Raw genomic sequence first — 19498 nt, forward strand, 5'->3', positions numbered from 1 at the left:
ATAATTTATTTTACTTTCAACTAGTAAAAAGATGTGGAAGGATTTTCATTCTGTATATTGCAGTATTGATGTTTCAAAGTGCTGTGATTGTTGATCAGTTCTACCACCCAAAGCTCCTTCCCTACTGACTACCACCGATGTGGTGGTGGAAATTTTTAGAAGAGGCATTCATTTCCTCTAACAATGAGCACTGGCAAAATTATTCTGAAGTTCACTTCATATAACAGATGTACCCCTTTTAAACCATCATATGGACCTATTATATAGATTACCAGTAGTAATTATTAAACTGACATGATTTTTCATGCTTCCTAGTAAGAATTTTCAAGGAAGTTACAAAAATTCAGGTTTTAGTGTTATTCTGATTAGGATCTTTTTGAAAGAAATACATCTGTTTCTATTCTATGTCCTGAGCCACTACATTAATGATGGATATATTCCAAAAGTATCCAATATTACCTGATTTCAAAAGCATGAATACATTCTACAAAGGATAGGCAGAAATTTAAAGGACCATCATTTTTACAAGTTGGTAAGGTGGAAGATTAAATTTTCCCACACACTGAAAGTGGTCTTTTAAAAATATGCCAATTGCACATGAATAATTATTCCTAAAAGTCTATACCAGACGGTCCCTAGTTAGTACATTTTGATTTGGGTTTTCAACCTAACATGTAATGGAAAAAAAATCAGATTTAAAAAATCAGATTAAAACTAAACACAGCTGCTGTTAAGCATCTTGCTTTTTCAGCAAAAAAAAAAAAAGAAAAGAAAAGAAAAGAAAAAGGAATTTAACCTGCTTTTTCTAACTCTTCGAGTCATATTTTTGTTTTTGAGATTTGGTTGGTAGATACAGAGCATTTCATAAAACTCTCCTCAGATATTCACCCCCTCTTCATTTTATCTGTTGTCTTCTGTGATCAAACTTTTGTCTGTGAAAGTGAACGTGAACTTTGACAAAATATGTTTGAGATGTGCCAGTTGAACAGGACAGCTTCGTTGGAAAATATCAAATAGTAATTCAAATATCGTAATGCCTTCAAGAGAGTGTTAGGATTTATTAAATGGCAGAAAGTGAATTCAGTAACTGAAAGGTAAATAAACGTCATGTCTTTATTTCCATAAAATATTGGCTCACCTCAATTGCTGCTTTTCCTGTTTGTTTTCCCAACAGCTCCACCGCAATACTTAAAGCCATTTATTTCTGATAAAAATGTACCATCTGAACTAGAATACATGATTATTTCCTTCAAAGCACCTCACTTATATCTTCGACAGTGGAACAATAGTCCTGTCTGTCAGGAGATCCGATTCTCATCTCAAGCTGACTGTAAGCTTCTTGAATGCAGAAATGTTACGATGCAAAGCATGGTGAAATCCTTCAGCATCTTCGGGCAGATTGCCATTTCCCGTGAGGCAGTAGAAAAGCTGCTTGACTGCATCATCATAGTGGACTCTATCTTTGTAAACTTTGGGCAGCATGTGGTTCACTCTCTAAACACTGCAGTACAAGCTTGGCAACAGGTATGTGCATCATAGAACAGTTTACAGCTTGTCTGCATGTGATCTTTACTAGGCACTCTGTATTATCACTTCTAATAGTAAGTTAAGCATAAACAAAAATGTGAGAGAATGAAGAGTTTGATGGGCACCATAATATTTGGGGTTTTCTCTGTTTGGCAAAGTGATGCATGTTATTTTTAAAAGCTTTGGAGAAATGGGTTCTCTACACATGCATAGGAGATCATGCCCACATTTTTGTGACTAATGTACCACATCTGTGTGGAAAGTAACATATTCCCAGAAATGTTTTCCAAGTATTATGGCTTGGCTTTGCCAAAGCTTCAACTCAGTTATGTATCAAATTGTCTAAGCATCCATTGCAGAAATCTAGGACCTGTGTGAGCCTTACTGATAATAAGCATTTCATCTTTTCAAAGGGAAAAAGCAGTAAGAAGAAATGTGCAAGCCCCAATAGTCTTCTGGTCTTTCTCCTATTATCATTCTGCCATTTTTAATCAGTTAAATCAATATTTTTTTTACTTTTATCTCTTGCCAGAATTAGCTATATCATAAAAAGGGGATGAATTATAAGTCTCTGCTGAAAGGCATATTTAAAACGAGGAACCTGTCCATGCCACTAACATGAAAATGATTTCACAGAATGTTTGGATAATAACATGCTTAGCAATTCAAGAACAGATCACTTCTGCTTCCTTACTGATTTTCAGTAGAATATTGTATCTCTGTAAAGTTTGTGTTGCTATTTAAGCTGGGATATTTCCCCACATTCTGTGTATGCTACTTGCGTTTGTGCGGAGCTGACTTCCCAGGAGAAATGGTCCTTCATCCTGCACTGACCTCACGTGAAGACGGGGCAGGGGGGTAAGGGGGGCTGTGAGTCCTCGAACTTAAGAATGTTTATGGGAATAAACTCTTTTCTTTATATGCATGAAGACCTATATAAGACTAAGGAATTAATTACCTAACATGGCACTACAATAGCAAAGGGAAAGAAGATAACACATCTGTTTTGTATTTTAAAATTCTTTTTTAAGGGCATTCCATGGTTTTCTTGTTGCAAAGGACATGCGTAAAATAAGAGCTAGTGTGATCTAAATCTTTGCAGCTGGTTCAAATAGTGATGTGAAAAAAAAAACCTTCATGGCTCCAATTTCTGTTTTTTGTCATATTTTGAACAATGCATTTAATAAAAAACAAACCTAGAAAATGTATAAAAGAGTCATTGATAGAGCATTTAAACCCAGGATATTTTTGTCTTGGTATCGAGGCCATTATAAGAGGACTCATGTGTAGCAACTACTGCAAAATGGCCTTCAGAAATAAGTTTCCTCCCAGGGTAAAAATATTCTCTTAGACACAGCTATACATATAAATAAAGTATGGTGCATAAATATTTAAATGTTTTAAACCACATCAGAGTGCAAATGACTGACTGGCTAACACAGTGCCTTGAAGGAATATTCTGAGTTTTTTTAAAAATGGAATTGTATATTTGATTAAGTAGAGCCATATGTCACGTAGCATATTGCTGACAGGTACATTCTATGAATAGTTGATTCTGATTTATACAGGGATTTGGCAATGTTAACATGAGCCACAAGAGGATACACTTCTGTAATTGTTGCTGTAATTTTCTTGTTTCCTCCCATGTCAAGGGTACTTGCCACCAAGTTTTAATGTGGTAGGCATCTAACCCTATGCATTCTAAAGTAAATACAAAATTGCACTACTTTGAAATTACAGGACATTTGACATTGAAATGGGTTTATAGAGGGTTATTAAGTTCATTGTTTCTAAGATGTTCTGAATGTGGTTTATTACCTTAGTGGGAAAGGTTAGTTTCCCGAGCTTGGAGTCTATTATGTATACAGTGCTCATATACAGTCTAATTATTGCCAATGAGAAATATGAACTTAATAAGCAAGATAAGTTATTCGAGTTCTCAGCATACTTTTTTTGGATTCATATCTAAGGCAAGTCATTTGTATCCAGTGTGGATGGACCAGACAGTTGAAGCATGAAACAATTTGGCCTTTCCCCTTTAGGTCACAAGTTCAAGATTAACAGAAGCCTTCATCAGTGTCTTATTTCTCTGGCTGTAGATTTTTTTTCTCTTTTGCAAATGATTAATGTTTTGTGAAGCCAGATTAAGGACCCAAAATGCCACTTGCAATTTGCTTTATATTTCAATGCCATATTCCCACATTTGAACAAAGTAACATTTAAAGTGGATTTTTACTTAAAAATGAAGGTTATGCTCATATGTCTTATCTTACACCAGAACGATGTTTGTCTTTATGTACAACACTCCAGCACAGATCTTAAATGCAAATAAGCCATCTTTTAATTTCAAATCTGAGTAAGCATCCTGAGACTTAGACTATATGATGTCATATAAGATGCATATGAATCATTTTAGAATATACCAGAATTTAAGATACTCCAAGAAATGCTTATACTTATTACAGTTATAATGAACTACGCAGATGAAGGAACAATAGAGAAACAGTTCCCTGAGGACTATGAGTATTCTTTAGAAGAATGTAAACAACCCCCTTGTGTTCTTTCATTTATATTTTTCTAAAACACTCATCATTTATTAAAGGTCAGTTTTTTGAGATGAGGAAAGGAATATGATTTTCTTGTCCTACTCAAGCCTCATCTGGTAACTTAACCTCTGTGTTACCAGAAGAGTGATCCCAGTTCATTGTGAAAACTGAATTTCAATCCCAAGACATCTACCTAAGTGGGAATTTAGAATCATATCCCTTTCTTCATGTTTGTACTCTTGGACCTAAAGGAGAGAAAAATGTTTCTAAGAAGAGTAGTTTTATGTTGATTATATAATGCTAAATGGAAAAATCTCATCAAAATAATTATACACTGGGACTCCAGTTTGATTAAAGGTTTATAACCCTTTAAATGTAAGACATATAAGATAGGATTAGATAGAATAAGCTGCAAATGTAACAGACAGGACACTCTGAAGAGAAATGTTGCTAGAAGAAAATCCACCAAAACATCAATAGCAGTTATTTGAGTATAAAATGAGAAACTTAAAAGAAATCCATACTTTCTATATTTCCTGATGTTTCTACTTTGAACATGTATTCATTTATAATTTTAAAAATTTACATTTACTCTTATATTTGTTTCCTAAGTGTTTATCAAGTCCCTCTGTGTCAGGCACTATGCTGAGTACTGGAGATAAAGCTATAAATAACACAGTCCCCCCTTGAGCAGGGGGACTCTAATGATGGAGACAAGAGTGAGCCCAGAATCAAACAAATTATTCCTTAGTCCCGGTGGGGAAAGTGAAATTGTGGAGTGTGATGTGAGCATAAAACAGAGAGATACGACTTGGTCTGGGGGGTGCTCCCAGAAGGCCACACAGAAGGAAGAAGCTAGTCAGTCAAGTGTGAAGGAAAAGAGATCCAAGCCAGGAAAAGGCACTGAGGCAGGAAGGAGTTTGATGTGTTGAATGACTTGAATGGGGGCCCGTGTGGTGTTGGAGGAGCAGGCAAGAGCTCACCAAGCTGGGGCGTAGCAGGCAAATGGACAGTGGCTCACAGGCTGCACAGGGGTCAGATCAGGAAGGGCACTTACACCCCACTGGCAGTCAAGATTTGAAATCATAGCTCATGATTAAAAGCCACAGCATAGAGTACAGTAGACAACAGATCACTGTTGGTTAGAATCGCTTTGGTCTCTCTTTAACCCAAGACTCTTTCTTCTCTTGTGATTAGTGTGGCAGTCAGGAAGGGTTCTGCTCCATGAGAATAGGGAAGTTGGTTAGAATGGATGGGTGACAGAGTGAGAAGTCCCCAAGGGGATCTGGGAGAATGAGGTGTTTCAGGGCCTCTCCATCAACTGCAGCCAGAAGGCACTGCCCACCCACTTAAGGGACTTTGTGCCTGACTGGCAATGGATTCTGTCCCCGAAGACACCTGTTCTGGATGAGATTCCAGGTTGGGTCTTGGTCTGGCCTGGATTCCAGGGACTTTCATCCCTAGACTCCTTGGCTTCAGGCGTCTTATTAAATCACTATGCTTGTGAGTAACATGTCCCCTTTTACTCTCCCTCCCCTTGGGAAAATGGCAAGTGGCATTGTGACATTTAGCTCCCTGACCAGGAACTGGAGGCCTTCTGGAGAAGTCGGAGTTGCTGTTACCTCCCCTGTCTGCAAACCAATTGGCTAATTAAGATTTTTTTTTATTGTATTCTCAACTTGAGCATCTGTTTAACTCTCCTTTTCATTTACCTAAAGTATATTTATTTTTTAAGCTGTAAGCTAAGCAGAGTGGTGGAAGAGGAAGCACAGAAATGCTCTATCACTTTGCCAGTATTTGATATAACAGCAACCAAAGGAGACACCACACAGTTGAGAAGGGATCTCTCAACACAGGAACATATACTACCTTGTTGAGGCTCAGCAGATTGATAGAAGACACGAGCTGATTGATGACTGTTAGCTGACACAGACACTAACAACCGTTTTTCAACTAACATTATCTCTCTTGAAAATTGCGACTTAGCTTACATGGACTCTAGAGCTAGTCTGTTTTGTGTGTTCGGCCTCTTAACAATAGAGGAAAGTTATGGTTTTATTTACATCTCTCCCTGAACAGATTTACACACACACATATCCACCCTCCCCCTTAAGGGATCTGGGGATGTATTACCTAAATGATCCTTACTTTCTGTAGGGTACAAACTGTGGCTTTGGTAATTGGTCTTGATTGTCGAGTTTAGAAGGCCAGGAACATGGTAATTCTAGCCTCCAGTACTCTGCTCAAAAAACGTGCACTACTCAGTACAGCATTCTTTGTATCATGTTAATTCGTTTTAAAATGTTAAAAGTTTGAGGGATCTCATTGTTTTTTCACTCTTCTGTGTGTATGATTTATTTTGCAGGAGTATAAATCAAAACATATTTTTGGAACATTTAAGATCTCTTTAAGGTATTTTTTGTGCTTATCCTGGAAGTATAGAATACTTTGTATACCAGAGCTAATGACAACCGATCTTTTAGTGTTTCTGTGTTGTAACAATCGCCACTGGGCAGACAGCTGCCAAACATCTTGCAATTAATCTGATGCACGTTGGCCTTCGTATTCTTTTTCTTTCAGAACAAATGCCCTGAAGTAGAGGAGTTGGTCTTCAGCCATTTTGTGATCTGTAATGACACACAGGAGACACTGCGGTTTGGCCAGGTGGATACTGATGAAAATATTCTACTGGCGAGTCTCCATAGTCACCAGTACAGCTGGCGCTCTCACAAATCCCCACAGGTACTTGAGAAACAGCCTTACAAACACAGCAATTGTTAAGGTTGGGGATTCATTTATTCTGCATTTGTGTGCCTGTGTCTAATTTCCCTTTTTAAGTCTCCCAGGGAACCACACAGCATAGCTGCCTCTGACAGAAACCCAGAAACATTTAGAGATGGGAGCATAGGGCAGTCATGCTGTCTTGGAAGGAGCAGTCTCCTGTTTAGCACAGGTGCTGAGGAGGCAGCACGGTGTGGTGATTATGAGGCTGGACTATAGAGCCAAGGTTCATAGGCTTTGATCCTGTCTCTATAACCCTCCTTTGCTCTCTGGCTTCAGTTCTCACATCTGTAAAACAGGGATAATGATAGGACCCATTTTATAGGTTCTAAGTGAGTTACTATGTATGATGGCACTAGAATAGTGCTCGAAGTACTATAAGCATTATGTGTTGGCTATTATTATTTATACATTCGTTCAGATTTGTATTGTGTACATACTGTGCACCTGGCATGTCCTAGGTCCTGGACATGCAAAGACAGGGAAGTCACAGTCCTTGCCCTCCAAGGACAGCTCACAATCCATGACCAAGGAGTCACTGAGAAAAGGCATACCAAAGGATGTCTGTTTTCCAAGTAGTATAATTCCATTTTCCTGTCACTTTAGATGGGAATAATTAGAGGGATGTGCCCTGTAGGGATAATATGAGGATGAATTAAATACAAAGATGTGGTCTTAAATGAATAAAAGAAATCCTAGGAAGTCATCTCAGGAATAATGTATTTTTAAAACTCTTGGTAATAAGGAAACTACTGCTTGTGATTAAAAGAAAGCCATTAGATTAGAGAGCAAGTTTTCCCATCTGGTCTATAGACCAGCTTCAGAATATGTTATGCCCTCAGGGTCCCTCTTGCTTCCCCCCACCCCACCCCCCGGCTAGATTCTGATTTCTTGCTTGCTTTTTCATCATACTGCCACACTGCCAGTATAAAATTTGAAAAAGTAGACACAGTACATCCTTATTTAATAATATTTATTTAATTCTAGTTAACCTGATAGGGCATTAAAACCACATAAATCCTTTCTTAATGAAACTTTTTAGAAAAATTTCTCAGATGAAATAATTTTGTACTCATCTTTTTAGAGAGAATGACATTCCCTTGTTTTCTAATGTCTCTCTCGAGAAATCTCCACGTTCTTAAGTGGCTTAGTTGTTTGCCCCTCGTAACATAGTTAAAGGCCAGTTTTTTTTTTTCAAAATCTCTTTAGGATTTATTTTCTTATTAATTGCAGAAGTGAAAACATACAGACATGTGACAAATTTTTAAAAACAGAACTCCCATAATCGCCACCATCTCAGAGACAACCCGTGTTAATATTGTTGTATAGCCTTTTCGGTGTTCGAAAGTTTTCATGGTCAGCAGTGAGCTGCTACTAACAGGAGAAACCTCTCTGAAGGCGCAGCCACAGGTCGCCCTGACCTGCACCTGCAGCCCCCACACCCACACCCGCACAGGCTCAGGCCTTCCCCCACAGAAAGCAAAATGCAAGAGACTTAGCTCCCCTTCCAGTCACTCTAAGATGCACAGACCCACATGGCCCTTGGTCATCCCCAAGATTCCCAGACACTGGAGCCAGGAAGAGAAGGGTGATCACAGAGCAGCTGGTTCAGGGCTGGGGAGGACCTAGAGTCTTCATGTTACGGGCATGCGGTGTCTGGGTGGGAAGGAAAGAAACAGGAAAGAACCACAGTTGACCACTGCCAGCACTACACCTTCATATTTTATTTTTTGCATGTTTTCAATATCTTGTATTTGTTACTAGTTTTGTTTTCACATTATCTATGTGTGGTTTGTGTTACTTGTTAGGCATGTTATAAATCAGGAGACAAATGGAAATGTTAAGCTGGGATGGTCATAGAGTTGAGACCGAGTCCTGTATCTTTTCTTCTCGATAGAGTGTTATTTCTACAGCTCTCCTAGGTTTGAGCCGCATAATTCATGGGTATTATAAAGTAAATATAGAATTAGAATAACCAAGCTGTGAAATTGCAAGGCATAGGCTGAGAATCACTAGTCTAACACTCCACATTTAAAGCTAGACCAATAAAAAAATAAAAAATAAAGCTAGACCAATGTGGGATTCTTAGTCCAAGTAAATCCCTTGCAAAGTCTTAATGTTATTACCAAAAATAATAAGAACCTTTTTATGACAAACTGGACATAAGACAGATATCTATTAAAACTTTCTTTTCCTCTTAAAGAGGAAAATTGTATTCTCTGAATACAAATTTTAATGAGCTGTAGTCATAATAATCTTCAGGCTAAAACTTAGATCAACTTTGTTTAAAAAAAAAAAAAAAAAGAATTGATGTCTCTTTACAAAACTCCATAGGTTGAAAGAAGTATGTTTTAGGGCCCTCTGAAGCCAGAAGCCTTAATGGGCCCAGAGGGCCTTCATGGAATCCTTACATCCACAATGGTAAATTCTGTTGTGTTCTAATGAAAGGTTTACATCCGAGGATCAGAAAAACTAGCCACTTAGCTTCAAACTGCACCTGGAGGTAGTCATAGACTTGCAAGTGAGCAAACTGTTGCTTTTTCCAGACTCCACGTCATATCCTGGGTTGCCCAGCAGGCTTGGTTTTAGGAACATTTGTGTCTGCATGTTTATGCTACCTTGGGTGTTACTCAATTCATAGTCTCAGGGAGGATTTCTAGAGTTCATAGAACTTAACTCCACTAAACAATGTAGCTTATATTGCAGAGATCAAGAAAGTAGCAATGACAGCTGGAAAGATTTCAAAGAGGTCAGCATATCTTAGAACACACAGGAGGTTGCTAACAACAGTAAGTCCCAACAGGATGGGAAGAAACATGGATACAACCAATTCCAGAAATCCAAAGCTGATTTTAAAATTGAAAAGTTGTAAACTCTCCTTATAGTTCCTAACACATGCTCTGAGGCAGAAGCACTTAAAATGCTGGATATCCCACAAGACTTGCTTGCCTAAACAAACAAAGGAAGAACAAAACGAATTCCTAGGGAATGGTTTAACATATTCAGCTGCACAATCATATATGCCACCACCAAGGACCGTTAAATATCCCAGTTCAGTAGACTTCAAATCAAGTTGGGCAAGAACAATAACCAGCAAGAGACTGGTCTTCAAAAAATGCTTCTCATTGTATGAAGTTGAATCTAAGGACCGTAAGTGTAAGTTTATGGAATCTTTCCCCAGAATACGGGCAGTATGTGCAGCGAGGAGTCAAGGAAGATTTTGTTTAATGAAGCCAAACTGAATATAAGGACATTCCATCAACCAGTAGGATTTGTGTTGAGGTTGATCAAGTTGACTTCGTCTCCTGGTTAATACAGAGTACTGTTGGCTAATGAAACTTGACATAGGAATGTCTCTACCTTGTATGTAAGGAATTACACTCACGTTTATGCCCAAAACATGCACAATTTATAGATTATACATTTTTTAGAATTGCAGAATTCCAACTACCAGTGACTTAACTTCAGTAATCAAACCATCTAGCAAGGTGAAAATGGGCTCTAGACAGAGCTATAGAAAATAATAAAATATTACTCCAAAATAGACATAATAGAAAGTTTCATAAGCTCATGAAAAATGACAAGTATTTTAAAATGCAAAATGTAACAAGGTAAGAATTTTGAAGAGCAGCAGAGCATCTGAGACATACTCATTATTAAAGTAGTCAGATTTAATGAAGAAAATAGAAAATCATATATTACTCCAAGGCAGAGGTTGGCAAACTTTGTAGTGCCACATAGTCAATATTTTAGGCTTTCAGGGCCTTTTTGTCTCTCTCCTAGCTATTCCTCTCTGCACAAAAGCAGCCTATGAAAGTGTGGCTGTGTTCCAATAAAACTTTATTTATAGACTATGGAATTTGAATTTCAGTAATTTTCACACATCACGAAATCCTTTTCTTCTATTTTTTTGACCATTTTAAAATGTAAAAACTATTTTTTAGCTCACAGGCTGTACAAAAATAGGCCATGCACCACATTTGGCCCACAAACTATAGTTTGCCGTGTCATGTTTTAAGCCCCTGGGTTGACAAAACTCAATAGACTAAAGGCTTGATATTCAGTTGTTTCACTGTGACCTAAGTAGTATTTTTGTCACTTGAAAAGTTGGCAAAATGTTTCAGAAATTAAGAAGTGACAGGTAATAGTTTAAATCTATCACATATAATCAACCTGTACTCACCACGTAACAGTAAAATACATTTATTTTACATTTTCTGGGCCTGCATAGATAGAAAATTCCCCATTTCACTGTTTTGTACATAGAAATATTTTAAAGTGAGATCTGATCATCTTCCCCTTGTCTAAAGGGACATAAAAGGTTTTGAGTATCTACCTATCTTATAGTAAGTCCAGCCAGTAGTTAATTTCATTAACTAAACTGTAATTCTCATTCACTTCACTCTTTCTATATCCATTTATATAATATATATACATATCATAAAGAACACATTCCTTATTGTCACACAGTTTTAAAAATTTAAAAGACTTAGGGAGGCAAGGAAATATTCTATGTTGGCAAAACTGATTAAAGTGATTAATTTTTCAGGTGTTTGCCTCTGCTATTATGTGACACATGGCATGCATATTAAAGTTTGTTTAGAAGATGCAAATGGAATTAATACTTCCTTTCTAGAAAACAATTTCATAAGAAGCATAGAAGCTATTAAAATGGTCAAAGTCCTTGACTCAGTAAATCCTCTACTAGTAAGCTCTCAGGAGGAATTCCAAGTTAAAGCAAAAGTTTATATGTTAAAAATATTTATCACAATTTTATTTATAGTATCAAAAATGAAAAACCAAAATGTTCACTTTTAAAGCTATAGGTGAGTAAAATCTAACACAGCTGAATAATAAACAATTATCAGACCTTCCATTTTGACATAGAAAGAGGAAGTGCTACCATATCTTATTGGTCAGAAAACAGAATATAAAATTCTACATATATAATATGACCTTAGCAATATAAGAACAAATGCATAGAAAATGCTGGAAGGAGATATGTCAGAATGTTGCCAGTGGTTGCATTTGAGTGGTAGGTTAAGGTGATATTTTTCCACTTCATTATGTTTTTATGTAGATCTCAACTCTTTAAAATATGGCATATAGATTATTAAAGCAGAAAGAAATTAAGTAAAAACCCTGAAAAAATGTATACACAGACTAAAAGGAATTCAAACACTGACCAGAAGAGTGACAAGTGCAGTGATTTATCAGTAATGGTTATCTTGACATGGCTATCTTCTCATGACAATTGCAAGTTTTCTCTCAAATATTCTCTTAGTTTCAGCTTTGCCCCACTCCAGTCTATCTTGAAGACTATACCTCAAGTAACTTCCCTGAATAATGTCTTAATTATTACAATTTCCTGTCCAAAAATCTTTATAGCCTCCCCATCATCTATTAAATATCCAAATCATCTGGCATCCAAGGCCTGACTAGGTCATTCACAAGCCCACCTGTCTGCCATTATTTCCCTCTAGCCAATTTAGTCTCCCAACCTCCCATTCAGTTTTAATCCATAAATGTTAATTTATTGTGACCTCTTATGTGTAATTAAATATATTCATTTTTTTGTAAAGAACTTACTGTCTAATAAGGGGGTCAGAAAAGTAAACAGATTTTTATAGACATGATCAGTATCTATCAGGACATTATTGCAGTAATTCAATACAGGGAGAAATGACAGGTAACTGAATTAAAATACTAACCATAAGAAAGAAAAGTGAGAAAATCAGGAAGTACAGTCCGTTGCTTCTGGATGTGGATGAGGTCTTGATGGGCACTCAAAGAAAATGTTTCCAGATCTAGCATGAGAATGAGAATATGCCAAGGCTTGCTGGTAGAAGGGATATTTGTATTGAATTTTATTTCATTCTTATTATTTTTTATTTAAATTCAGTTTGCCAACATATAGTATAACAGTGCCCATCAAGTGCCCTCCTCAATGCCAGTCACCCAGTTACCCCATCCCCCCTCTCTCTTCCCCTTTCATAACCCTTTGTTTGTTTCCCAGCATCAGGAGTGTCTCATGATTTGTCTTCCTCCAATTTTTCCCCACTCAGTTTCCCTCCTTTTCCTTATAGTCCCTTTCACTATTTCTTATATTCTACATATGAGTATTTAAATAAGAGTTAGACCAGTGAAGTGAGGCTGCTGGTGGTGGTGTTCCAGACAAAGGAACCAACATGTATGAGAGCTGCAGAGGCATGACACAACATGGCATGGTAGGACAACTGACCCATTTGACTGCAGTACAGAGTACATGTGGGAAACTCCAAGACGGGAAGGTAAGTGATACCTCTTGTGTGCTGTGTGAAGCAGCTGTAATGCTGTCTTGAGCCACTGGTAGCACAAAGGCAGGATAAACTGCATACTTGAAGAGGTCAAAGCTGGCTTTCCACAGAGGCTAGGTTTGAAGGATGAATAGAGGTTGGTCCAGGGAACAGTAGTGGAGGAAGCCCATGAGGCAGAACCAGGGATTTGGAGATATATATAGCATGTCATGTTCAAGGGAATTCAGATTTTGTTCAGAATAACTCAGGCATAAAAATTGTGTGTCCTGCTGAAAAGATGTGTGTTGGTAAACTGGCTCTTTGCTGGTGACGAAGAAGCCCTGATATGTCGGGCTGGCAAATTTCAATGGTGTGAATACTCTCATCATGGCTGATCTCAAGCTACCAGCGACCTCAAACAACCAGCTCACAAAATTCCTGAATGTTCAGGAATGAGTATGAGCCAGCTCCAGCACATCACTATTAAGAGGAAGTATGTTCTGTAGAGCCTGGCAGCCCATTTGGGGAGATACACCTGTATGTGACGGGCATACTTTTGCCTGTGGAATGGCTTTAAGTAGAGGGGTCACAGGATCACAGTTGCGTCCTGGAAAGATCTCTGTGGTGTAGTTGAAAAGACTGTCTGGGGGAGATCGAGAATGCAAACAGGGAGTAGTGTGGACTGTGCTGCAGAGCCCAGGAGTGACAGAGGTGATAGTCCCTGGGCCAAGACAGAGACGAAGTCATTGCTTGGTGTAAATGCCTAGCAAACTCATCCTTCTGTGAATAACAGCTATAAATTCTGAACAAAACACAAATGAACTACTTCTGGAGACTGAACAAAGGGCAGGCAGATTTTGGAGGGCAATCAGAACTTTGAGCAAGTGATCTGCAGAGTGAATTCCCCATTTTTCGTGTCTGTGCCTTGATGGTAATTGCAGTTGTTTCAGTGCTGGGGTAGTCCATTGTTTTCCTGGCCTAAGGTGCCAGGGGAAAGAGCTCAGGTCACCAAGGCTGCTAGAAAGTGAGGAGAAAACGTTGGACATGGGGAAACCAGAAAATGTGAAAATAATTTGGCCCAACTGTCTACTGACTACAGAACCATATGTGTGTGGGGAAAACCGGATGCAGCCTGTACCCAGGGCTTTAAGATCTGAACTAATCTTAGCCGCCACTCAGATGTGTGAGAGTTTTCAGTTTGAGTCTAAACAAATTGATTACTTGTTAAATCAAAAACATTAACACTCCAGAGCAATTATAAGAAAATCCAGAGTCTCCACAGCAAAACATTTACAGTGCCCATAATATAAACCAAAATTATTCAACAAATCTCAAGAATCTCAAAAAAAAAAAAGTAGTTCAATTTCAAGAGAAAGATAATTAACAGATGCTAATGCTAAAATGACCTAGAGGTTAGAATGACCAGGCATAGCCTTTAAAGCAACTATAACAAAGGGAAAGGCATTTTACAGATGTAATTAAGGTCTCAAATTAGTTGATTTTTAATTAATCAAAAGGGAGAATATTTTGTGGACCTAATTGAGTCAGATTAAAGCCCTAAAAGAGGGACTGGACCCTTTTGTGAGGAGAGAGATGCTCCTGCTGGCTGTGAAGAAGCAAACTATCTCATTGTGACTGCCTGCAAAGAAGGCCATGGGGCAGAGAGCTGTGGGAAGCCTCCAGGACCTGCAGGTGGCTGCCAGTCCCAGTCACTAGTCAGTCAGAGAGAGCCCTCATCCTATAGTCACAGGGGAAAAAATTCTGCCCACAAACTGAGTGCGTTTGGAAGTGGATTCTTCCCTGTTTGGACTCATGACCCGCAGACAGAGTGATGGTAAATGTGTACTCTTTTAAGCTGCTAAATTTGTGGCAATTTGTCATTCCATGATAGAAATACAATACAACATGACAGAAGAAAAAAAGCCAGTAAACTTGAAGATAGATCATAGAAATCATCCAGTCTGAAGGAGAGAGAGAGAAAAAAAGACTCAATAAAATGAATTGAACTGCAGGGACCTGTGGGACAATTTCAAAAGGTCTAATATATGAGTAATTGCAATCCAAGAATGAGAAGAGAATGAGAAAATGGGGCCAAAAATATTAAATAAGCTCAAAAAAACTTCCCAAGTTTTGTAAAAAGATAGAAATTTACAGACCCAGGAAGGAAGCTCAGAAAACTCCAAACAGACATCTCAAAGAAACTCACAGTCAGGCACCTCAAGATGAAACTACTCAAACCAAAGAGAAAGAGAAAATCTTCAGGATTAACTGGAGGGAAAACTGTAGGGGAAACCATTTGAATAACTATGAACTTCTCTTTGGATATCAGGGAGGCTAGAAGTCAATGGAGCAAAATCTTTAAAGTGCTAAGAGAAGGTTTACACTGAAAGTGATCTGTCTAGAAGCTATCTGGGGGTTACAATCACCAGGATTTGGTTACTGGTCATGAAAGAGAAGGGCCTACTTTGACTCTGAGGTTTCAGACTCAGGGATGAGTTGGCAGTGCTGCTGTTGGCCCAAGACAGGGAACGGGTAAAAAGACAATGTTTCGGGAACAGAGGATGGAATAGGATATGAGAGCACAACAGGGTGATTGTAAAATTTGTTTTGGGCACATTGAGTTTTGGGTTCCTTGGGAGGACAGAAAGAATGTTATATTAGAAAAAACACACAGATTTGAAGCCATAAATGCCTGGATTTCACTCCTAAGGTTTGTTGGCTATGTAAGATTGGAAAAGTGTTTTAATTCCTTGGAGCATCAGCATTGTCTTCTGCAAAATCAAGTTTGTTTGTTTGTTTTTTTTAAATCAAGAGATTTTTGTGACTGTCCCCTGCGATAACATTTATGAAAGGCTAGTGAAGAATTCAGCTCTCTGTAACCAAAGGTTCCTTTCCTTCCCTTTTCCCTTTCTTAACTAGACATCTAAGTGCCCATGTATGGTAGGCAAGTTGAATGAAAGTGTCAGAATATCAAAAGAAATAGTCTGGCCTAAGAGGTAAAAATTGGGTCTATCATCAGTGCCTTGGGAGCAGTGGGACTAAATCAGAATGCCCAAAGAGGCAGTGCAAAGAAAAGAGGACTTTTTTGGTTACCTATTGCAGTAGAACAATGGACAGCAGTGGGATAAGCAGAGGATGACTACTATAGACACTCCACTCATAAAAGGAGAGAAAGGGAGACCTGTCAGAGTTACTGGTCCATGAAAAGTTTATATCCAACCAGATAAATGTCAGAAGTTTCTCTATTAGTAATCATCCATACTGCTGCTCAGGAATAATTGTCCATGGCTCCTTGCTTTGGATTCTCGGCTCAAGCCTCTGAGTCATCCATCCTTTTTCATGAAAAGTGTCCTTTGTTTGCACTTCATAGTTTTCTCAGCCTGCTTTCTGTCAGTAGAATTGTGAAGGATCACAGGCCTCTTTACCACTTTGTACTGTCTTCGTCTCCTTCAGTCTAAATTGGCAGTGTTTCTGCTGATATAATTCTTTAAACAACTTTGTGGGGCTCTTGTCAATCTTACTGAGGTTTGCTACAATAGACAAAATCACTCATCTCTTCAGGATAATTCCTTCTCTGCATTGGGGTTTGCTGACACTGCTGAGAGTGTTAGAAGCCCTGTGGTTTGCACAGTTTGCTAAGACACCAGTTTAGATCTCTCTGAGATCCGAACAAAGGATTTTACAGCCACATCCCTAAACCAGCTTTCCTGGCTGTGTCCTGGATTTGCTCTTTACCTAGAAACCATTTCTTGGTTTTAGCATCATTTGCCATCTGGAAGGCTAGAAATGTTCAAAACTAGCAAATCCTGGCTCCTCTTTGACAGTTCTTCCTTAAGCTTCTGCCAACCCCTCTCAGACTTTAATATAAGCAGCAGATAGAAGCCAGGAAGTCCCTCAACACTGCCCGGAAATCTCCTTAGCTAGATCACAGAGTTCATTAGGCACGTTTCTACTTTCCATATCACTCTAGCTTGTGGTGTTGCTAAATCCTGCCACTACATAGCAAGGGTCCCCTTTCCTCCATCGTCCAGCAACATTTTCCTCACATCGTAACTGACAGCCTCCTCTAAGGCCATCAAATAACTATTAAAAATATCTTTGAAACACCTTAGGTACCCAACACTCTTCTCAAGTCCTCTGGATTCTGCCCACTTGCCTGCTCCTAAGCCCCTTGCATTTTTAGGCTTTTGTTATAATAGCACCCCACATAGAGATAACAAAATCTTTATTAGTTACATATTGCTGCTTAATAAATCACCCAAAAGCCTGAGCAGATAAAACAACAAACAATTTTTTTAAAATCTCCATTTCATTAGCCAAGAATTTTGGGAGTGGTTGAACTGGGTTGTTGTGGTTCAGAATCTCCTAGAAGGTCGCAGTCAAGACATCAACTGGAACTGTAGTCATCTAAAGGCTTGACTGGGCTGGAGGATCCATTTCCAAAATGGCTCACTCACATGGCTCTTGGCTGAAGGCCTTGGCTCTTTGCTACAAGGATCTCTCCATAGAGTTGGTGGAGTATTCTCATGACATAGCCACTGGCTTCCCCCAGATCAAGTGACCCAAAATAGAACAAGACAGAAGCCGTAGGGTCTTTTATGACCTAAGCTCAGAAGTCATTCATTGTCATTTCCGTGATATATCCCAGTGGTTACACAGACTAGCCCTATTCAGCGTGGGAGAGGCCTACAGAAAGGCACAAATAGCAGAAAACAAGGATCACTGGAGCGATCTTGGCAGTGATAAGGAATAATAGTAGAATTTAGAGGTTAGGCTGAGGAATGGGATCTATTGAAAAGGGGATAAAAGGTATGAGAAAAATTAGGACATACAGCGTTCTAAAAACCAAGAAAAGAGTCTCTAGTGGAACAGAATTATCAGATGCAGCAGGGAGATTGAGACAAGAACTGAAGAGAGTACTAGGCAGTTGAGAGGTCATTAATGGTTCAAATATGGATAGAAGCCAAATTGAGGTGGGTTGAAAATGAACAGAAGGGGGGATCCCTGGGTGGCGCAGTGGTTTGGTGCCTGCCTTTGGCCCAGGGTGGGATCCTGGAGACCCAGGATCAAGTCCCGCGTTGGGCTCCCGGTGCATGGAGCCTGCTTCTCCCTCTGCCTGTGTCTCTGCCTCTCTCTCTCTCTGTGTGTGACTATCATAAATAAAAAATAAAAAAATAAAAAATAAATAAATAGAAAATGAACAGAGGGTGAGGGAATCAGCATGATTTTTTTTTTTAATCTTGACTAGGTGTTAACTAGAGAAAGCTGCAGGATCAAGAAAGGGTTTTAAGTGGAGGAAACTTAGGCATGTCCTGTGTGGAAGAAATAAATAGCAGAGGCTGATATGCAGAAGAGAAGAAAAATGATTAATGGCATAAAGTCTTAGAAGATGGGAAGAGGAAGGACTCCAGATCATAGGTAGAAGGATTGATCCTGGACTGGAGGAGGCTTATGTCAGATATCTATTGCTGTTTAGCAGAGCACCCCAAAACTTAGGAGCTTAAAAAGGTGTATTAGCTCATGAATCTGTTGGTCAGAAACCTAGATGACCCCAGGAGGTTCTTCTGCCAGTGTCTGTGTGGCTCACTTGTGGTCCAAGATGGCCTCACTTGCACATGTGGTATTTGGCCGGCTGTCAGCCAAGGTACTCTTGCTTCTCTTCATGTGACCGGCGCAGCAGACAAGCCCAGACAGGAAAGCAAGCAGAAATTGCACAGCCTGTTGAGCCCAAGTTCAGAGCTCACACAGCATCTTCCGCCACGTTCTGTTAGGCAGAGCAAGTGACAGGGTTAGGCCAGGTATTACCTCTTGCTGAGAGAACTTGTGGCCATTTGCAACTTATCACAAAAGCCTCCTCTGATTTTGAGATTGGAGAGAGAGAATGGGGATGAATATGAATGGAGATGAGGTAGTAGTGGATATTTGCTGAAAGTAAAAAGAAAGAAAAAAGAGCAGGAGGCTTTTCAAAAAAGGAATTTTCCACAATATCTAATCCTGTAGCCTGCTCATATTAGGCATTTGGTAAATGTTCACTGAAGAAATAAATGTTTCATTACTTACTCATAATGTTTCTGACATTTCTCAGGAACATAGACTTAAAAGCTTAGTTATTTTAACAATATGAAAATTATAAACTTTTTTTACATCCAATTGGATATTTTGTGTGCAGTGTACAGACACACAAAAAGAGGTCCTCTAATCTCAAAATGTGTGCTTCTGTATACTGCCAGTGAAGTTGGGCTTTTAATTAAGAGTAGCTCCCCGTCTCCTACAACCCCTCCTCTTTAACCTCCCAGTGGCCTCTCATGAAAACTATGACAAAACTAGGAGATCACTGCAGAAGGGGATTCACAGTATTCTCCAAATGAG

The 19498-nt window shown here is 38.9% G+C and overlaps 1 protein-coding gene across 7 annotated transcripts in view; it reads left to right on the forward strand.

Annotated features, from left to right (window-relative positions):
- The window catches only part of VPS13B (vacuolar protein sorting 13 homolog B), a 748802-nt gene that overhangs the window by 656011 nt on the left and 73293 nt on the right, over positions 1-19498 (forward strand). For all 7 annotated transcript variants that reach the window (XM_055303543.1, XM_055303538.1, XM_055303542.1 and 4 more), the window contains 2 exons: positions 1175-1524; positions 6654-6815. In XM_055303543.1, the coding sequence (XP_055159518.1) occupies positions 1175-1524; positions 6654-6815 (512 nt within the window). The remainder of the gene's footprint in view (positions 1-1174; positions 1525-6653; positions 6816-19498) is intronic.

Source organism: Nyctereutes procyonoides, unplaced genomic scaffold (genome assembly GCF_905146905.1).
Source record: "Nyctereutes procyonoides isolate TBG_1078 unplaced genomic scaffold, NYPRO_anot_genome, whole genome shotgun sequence".
Classification (NCBI taxonomy): domain Eukaryota; kingdom Metazoa; phylum Chordata; class Mammalia; order Carnivora; family Canidae; genus Nyctereutes; species Nyctereutes procyonoides.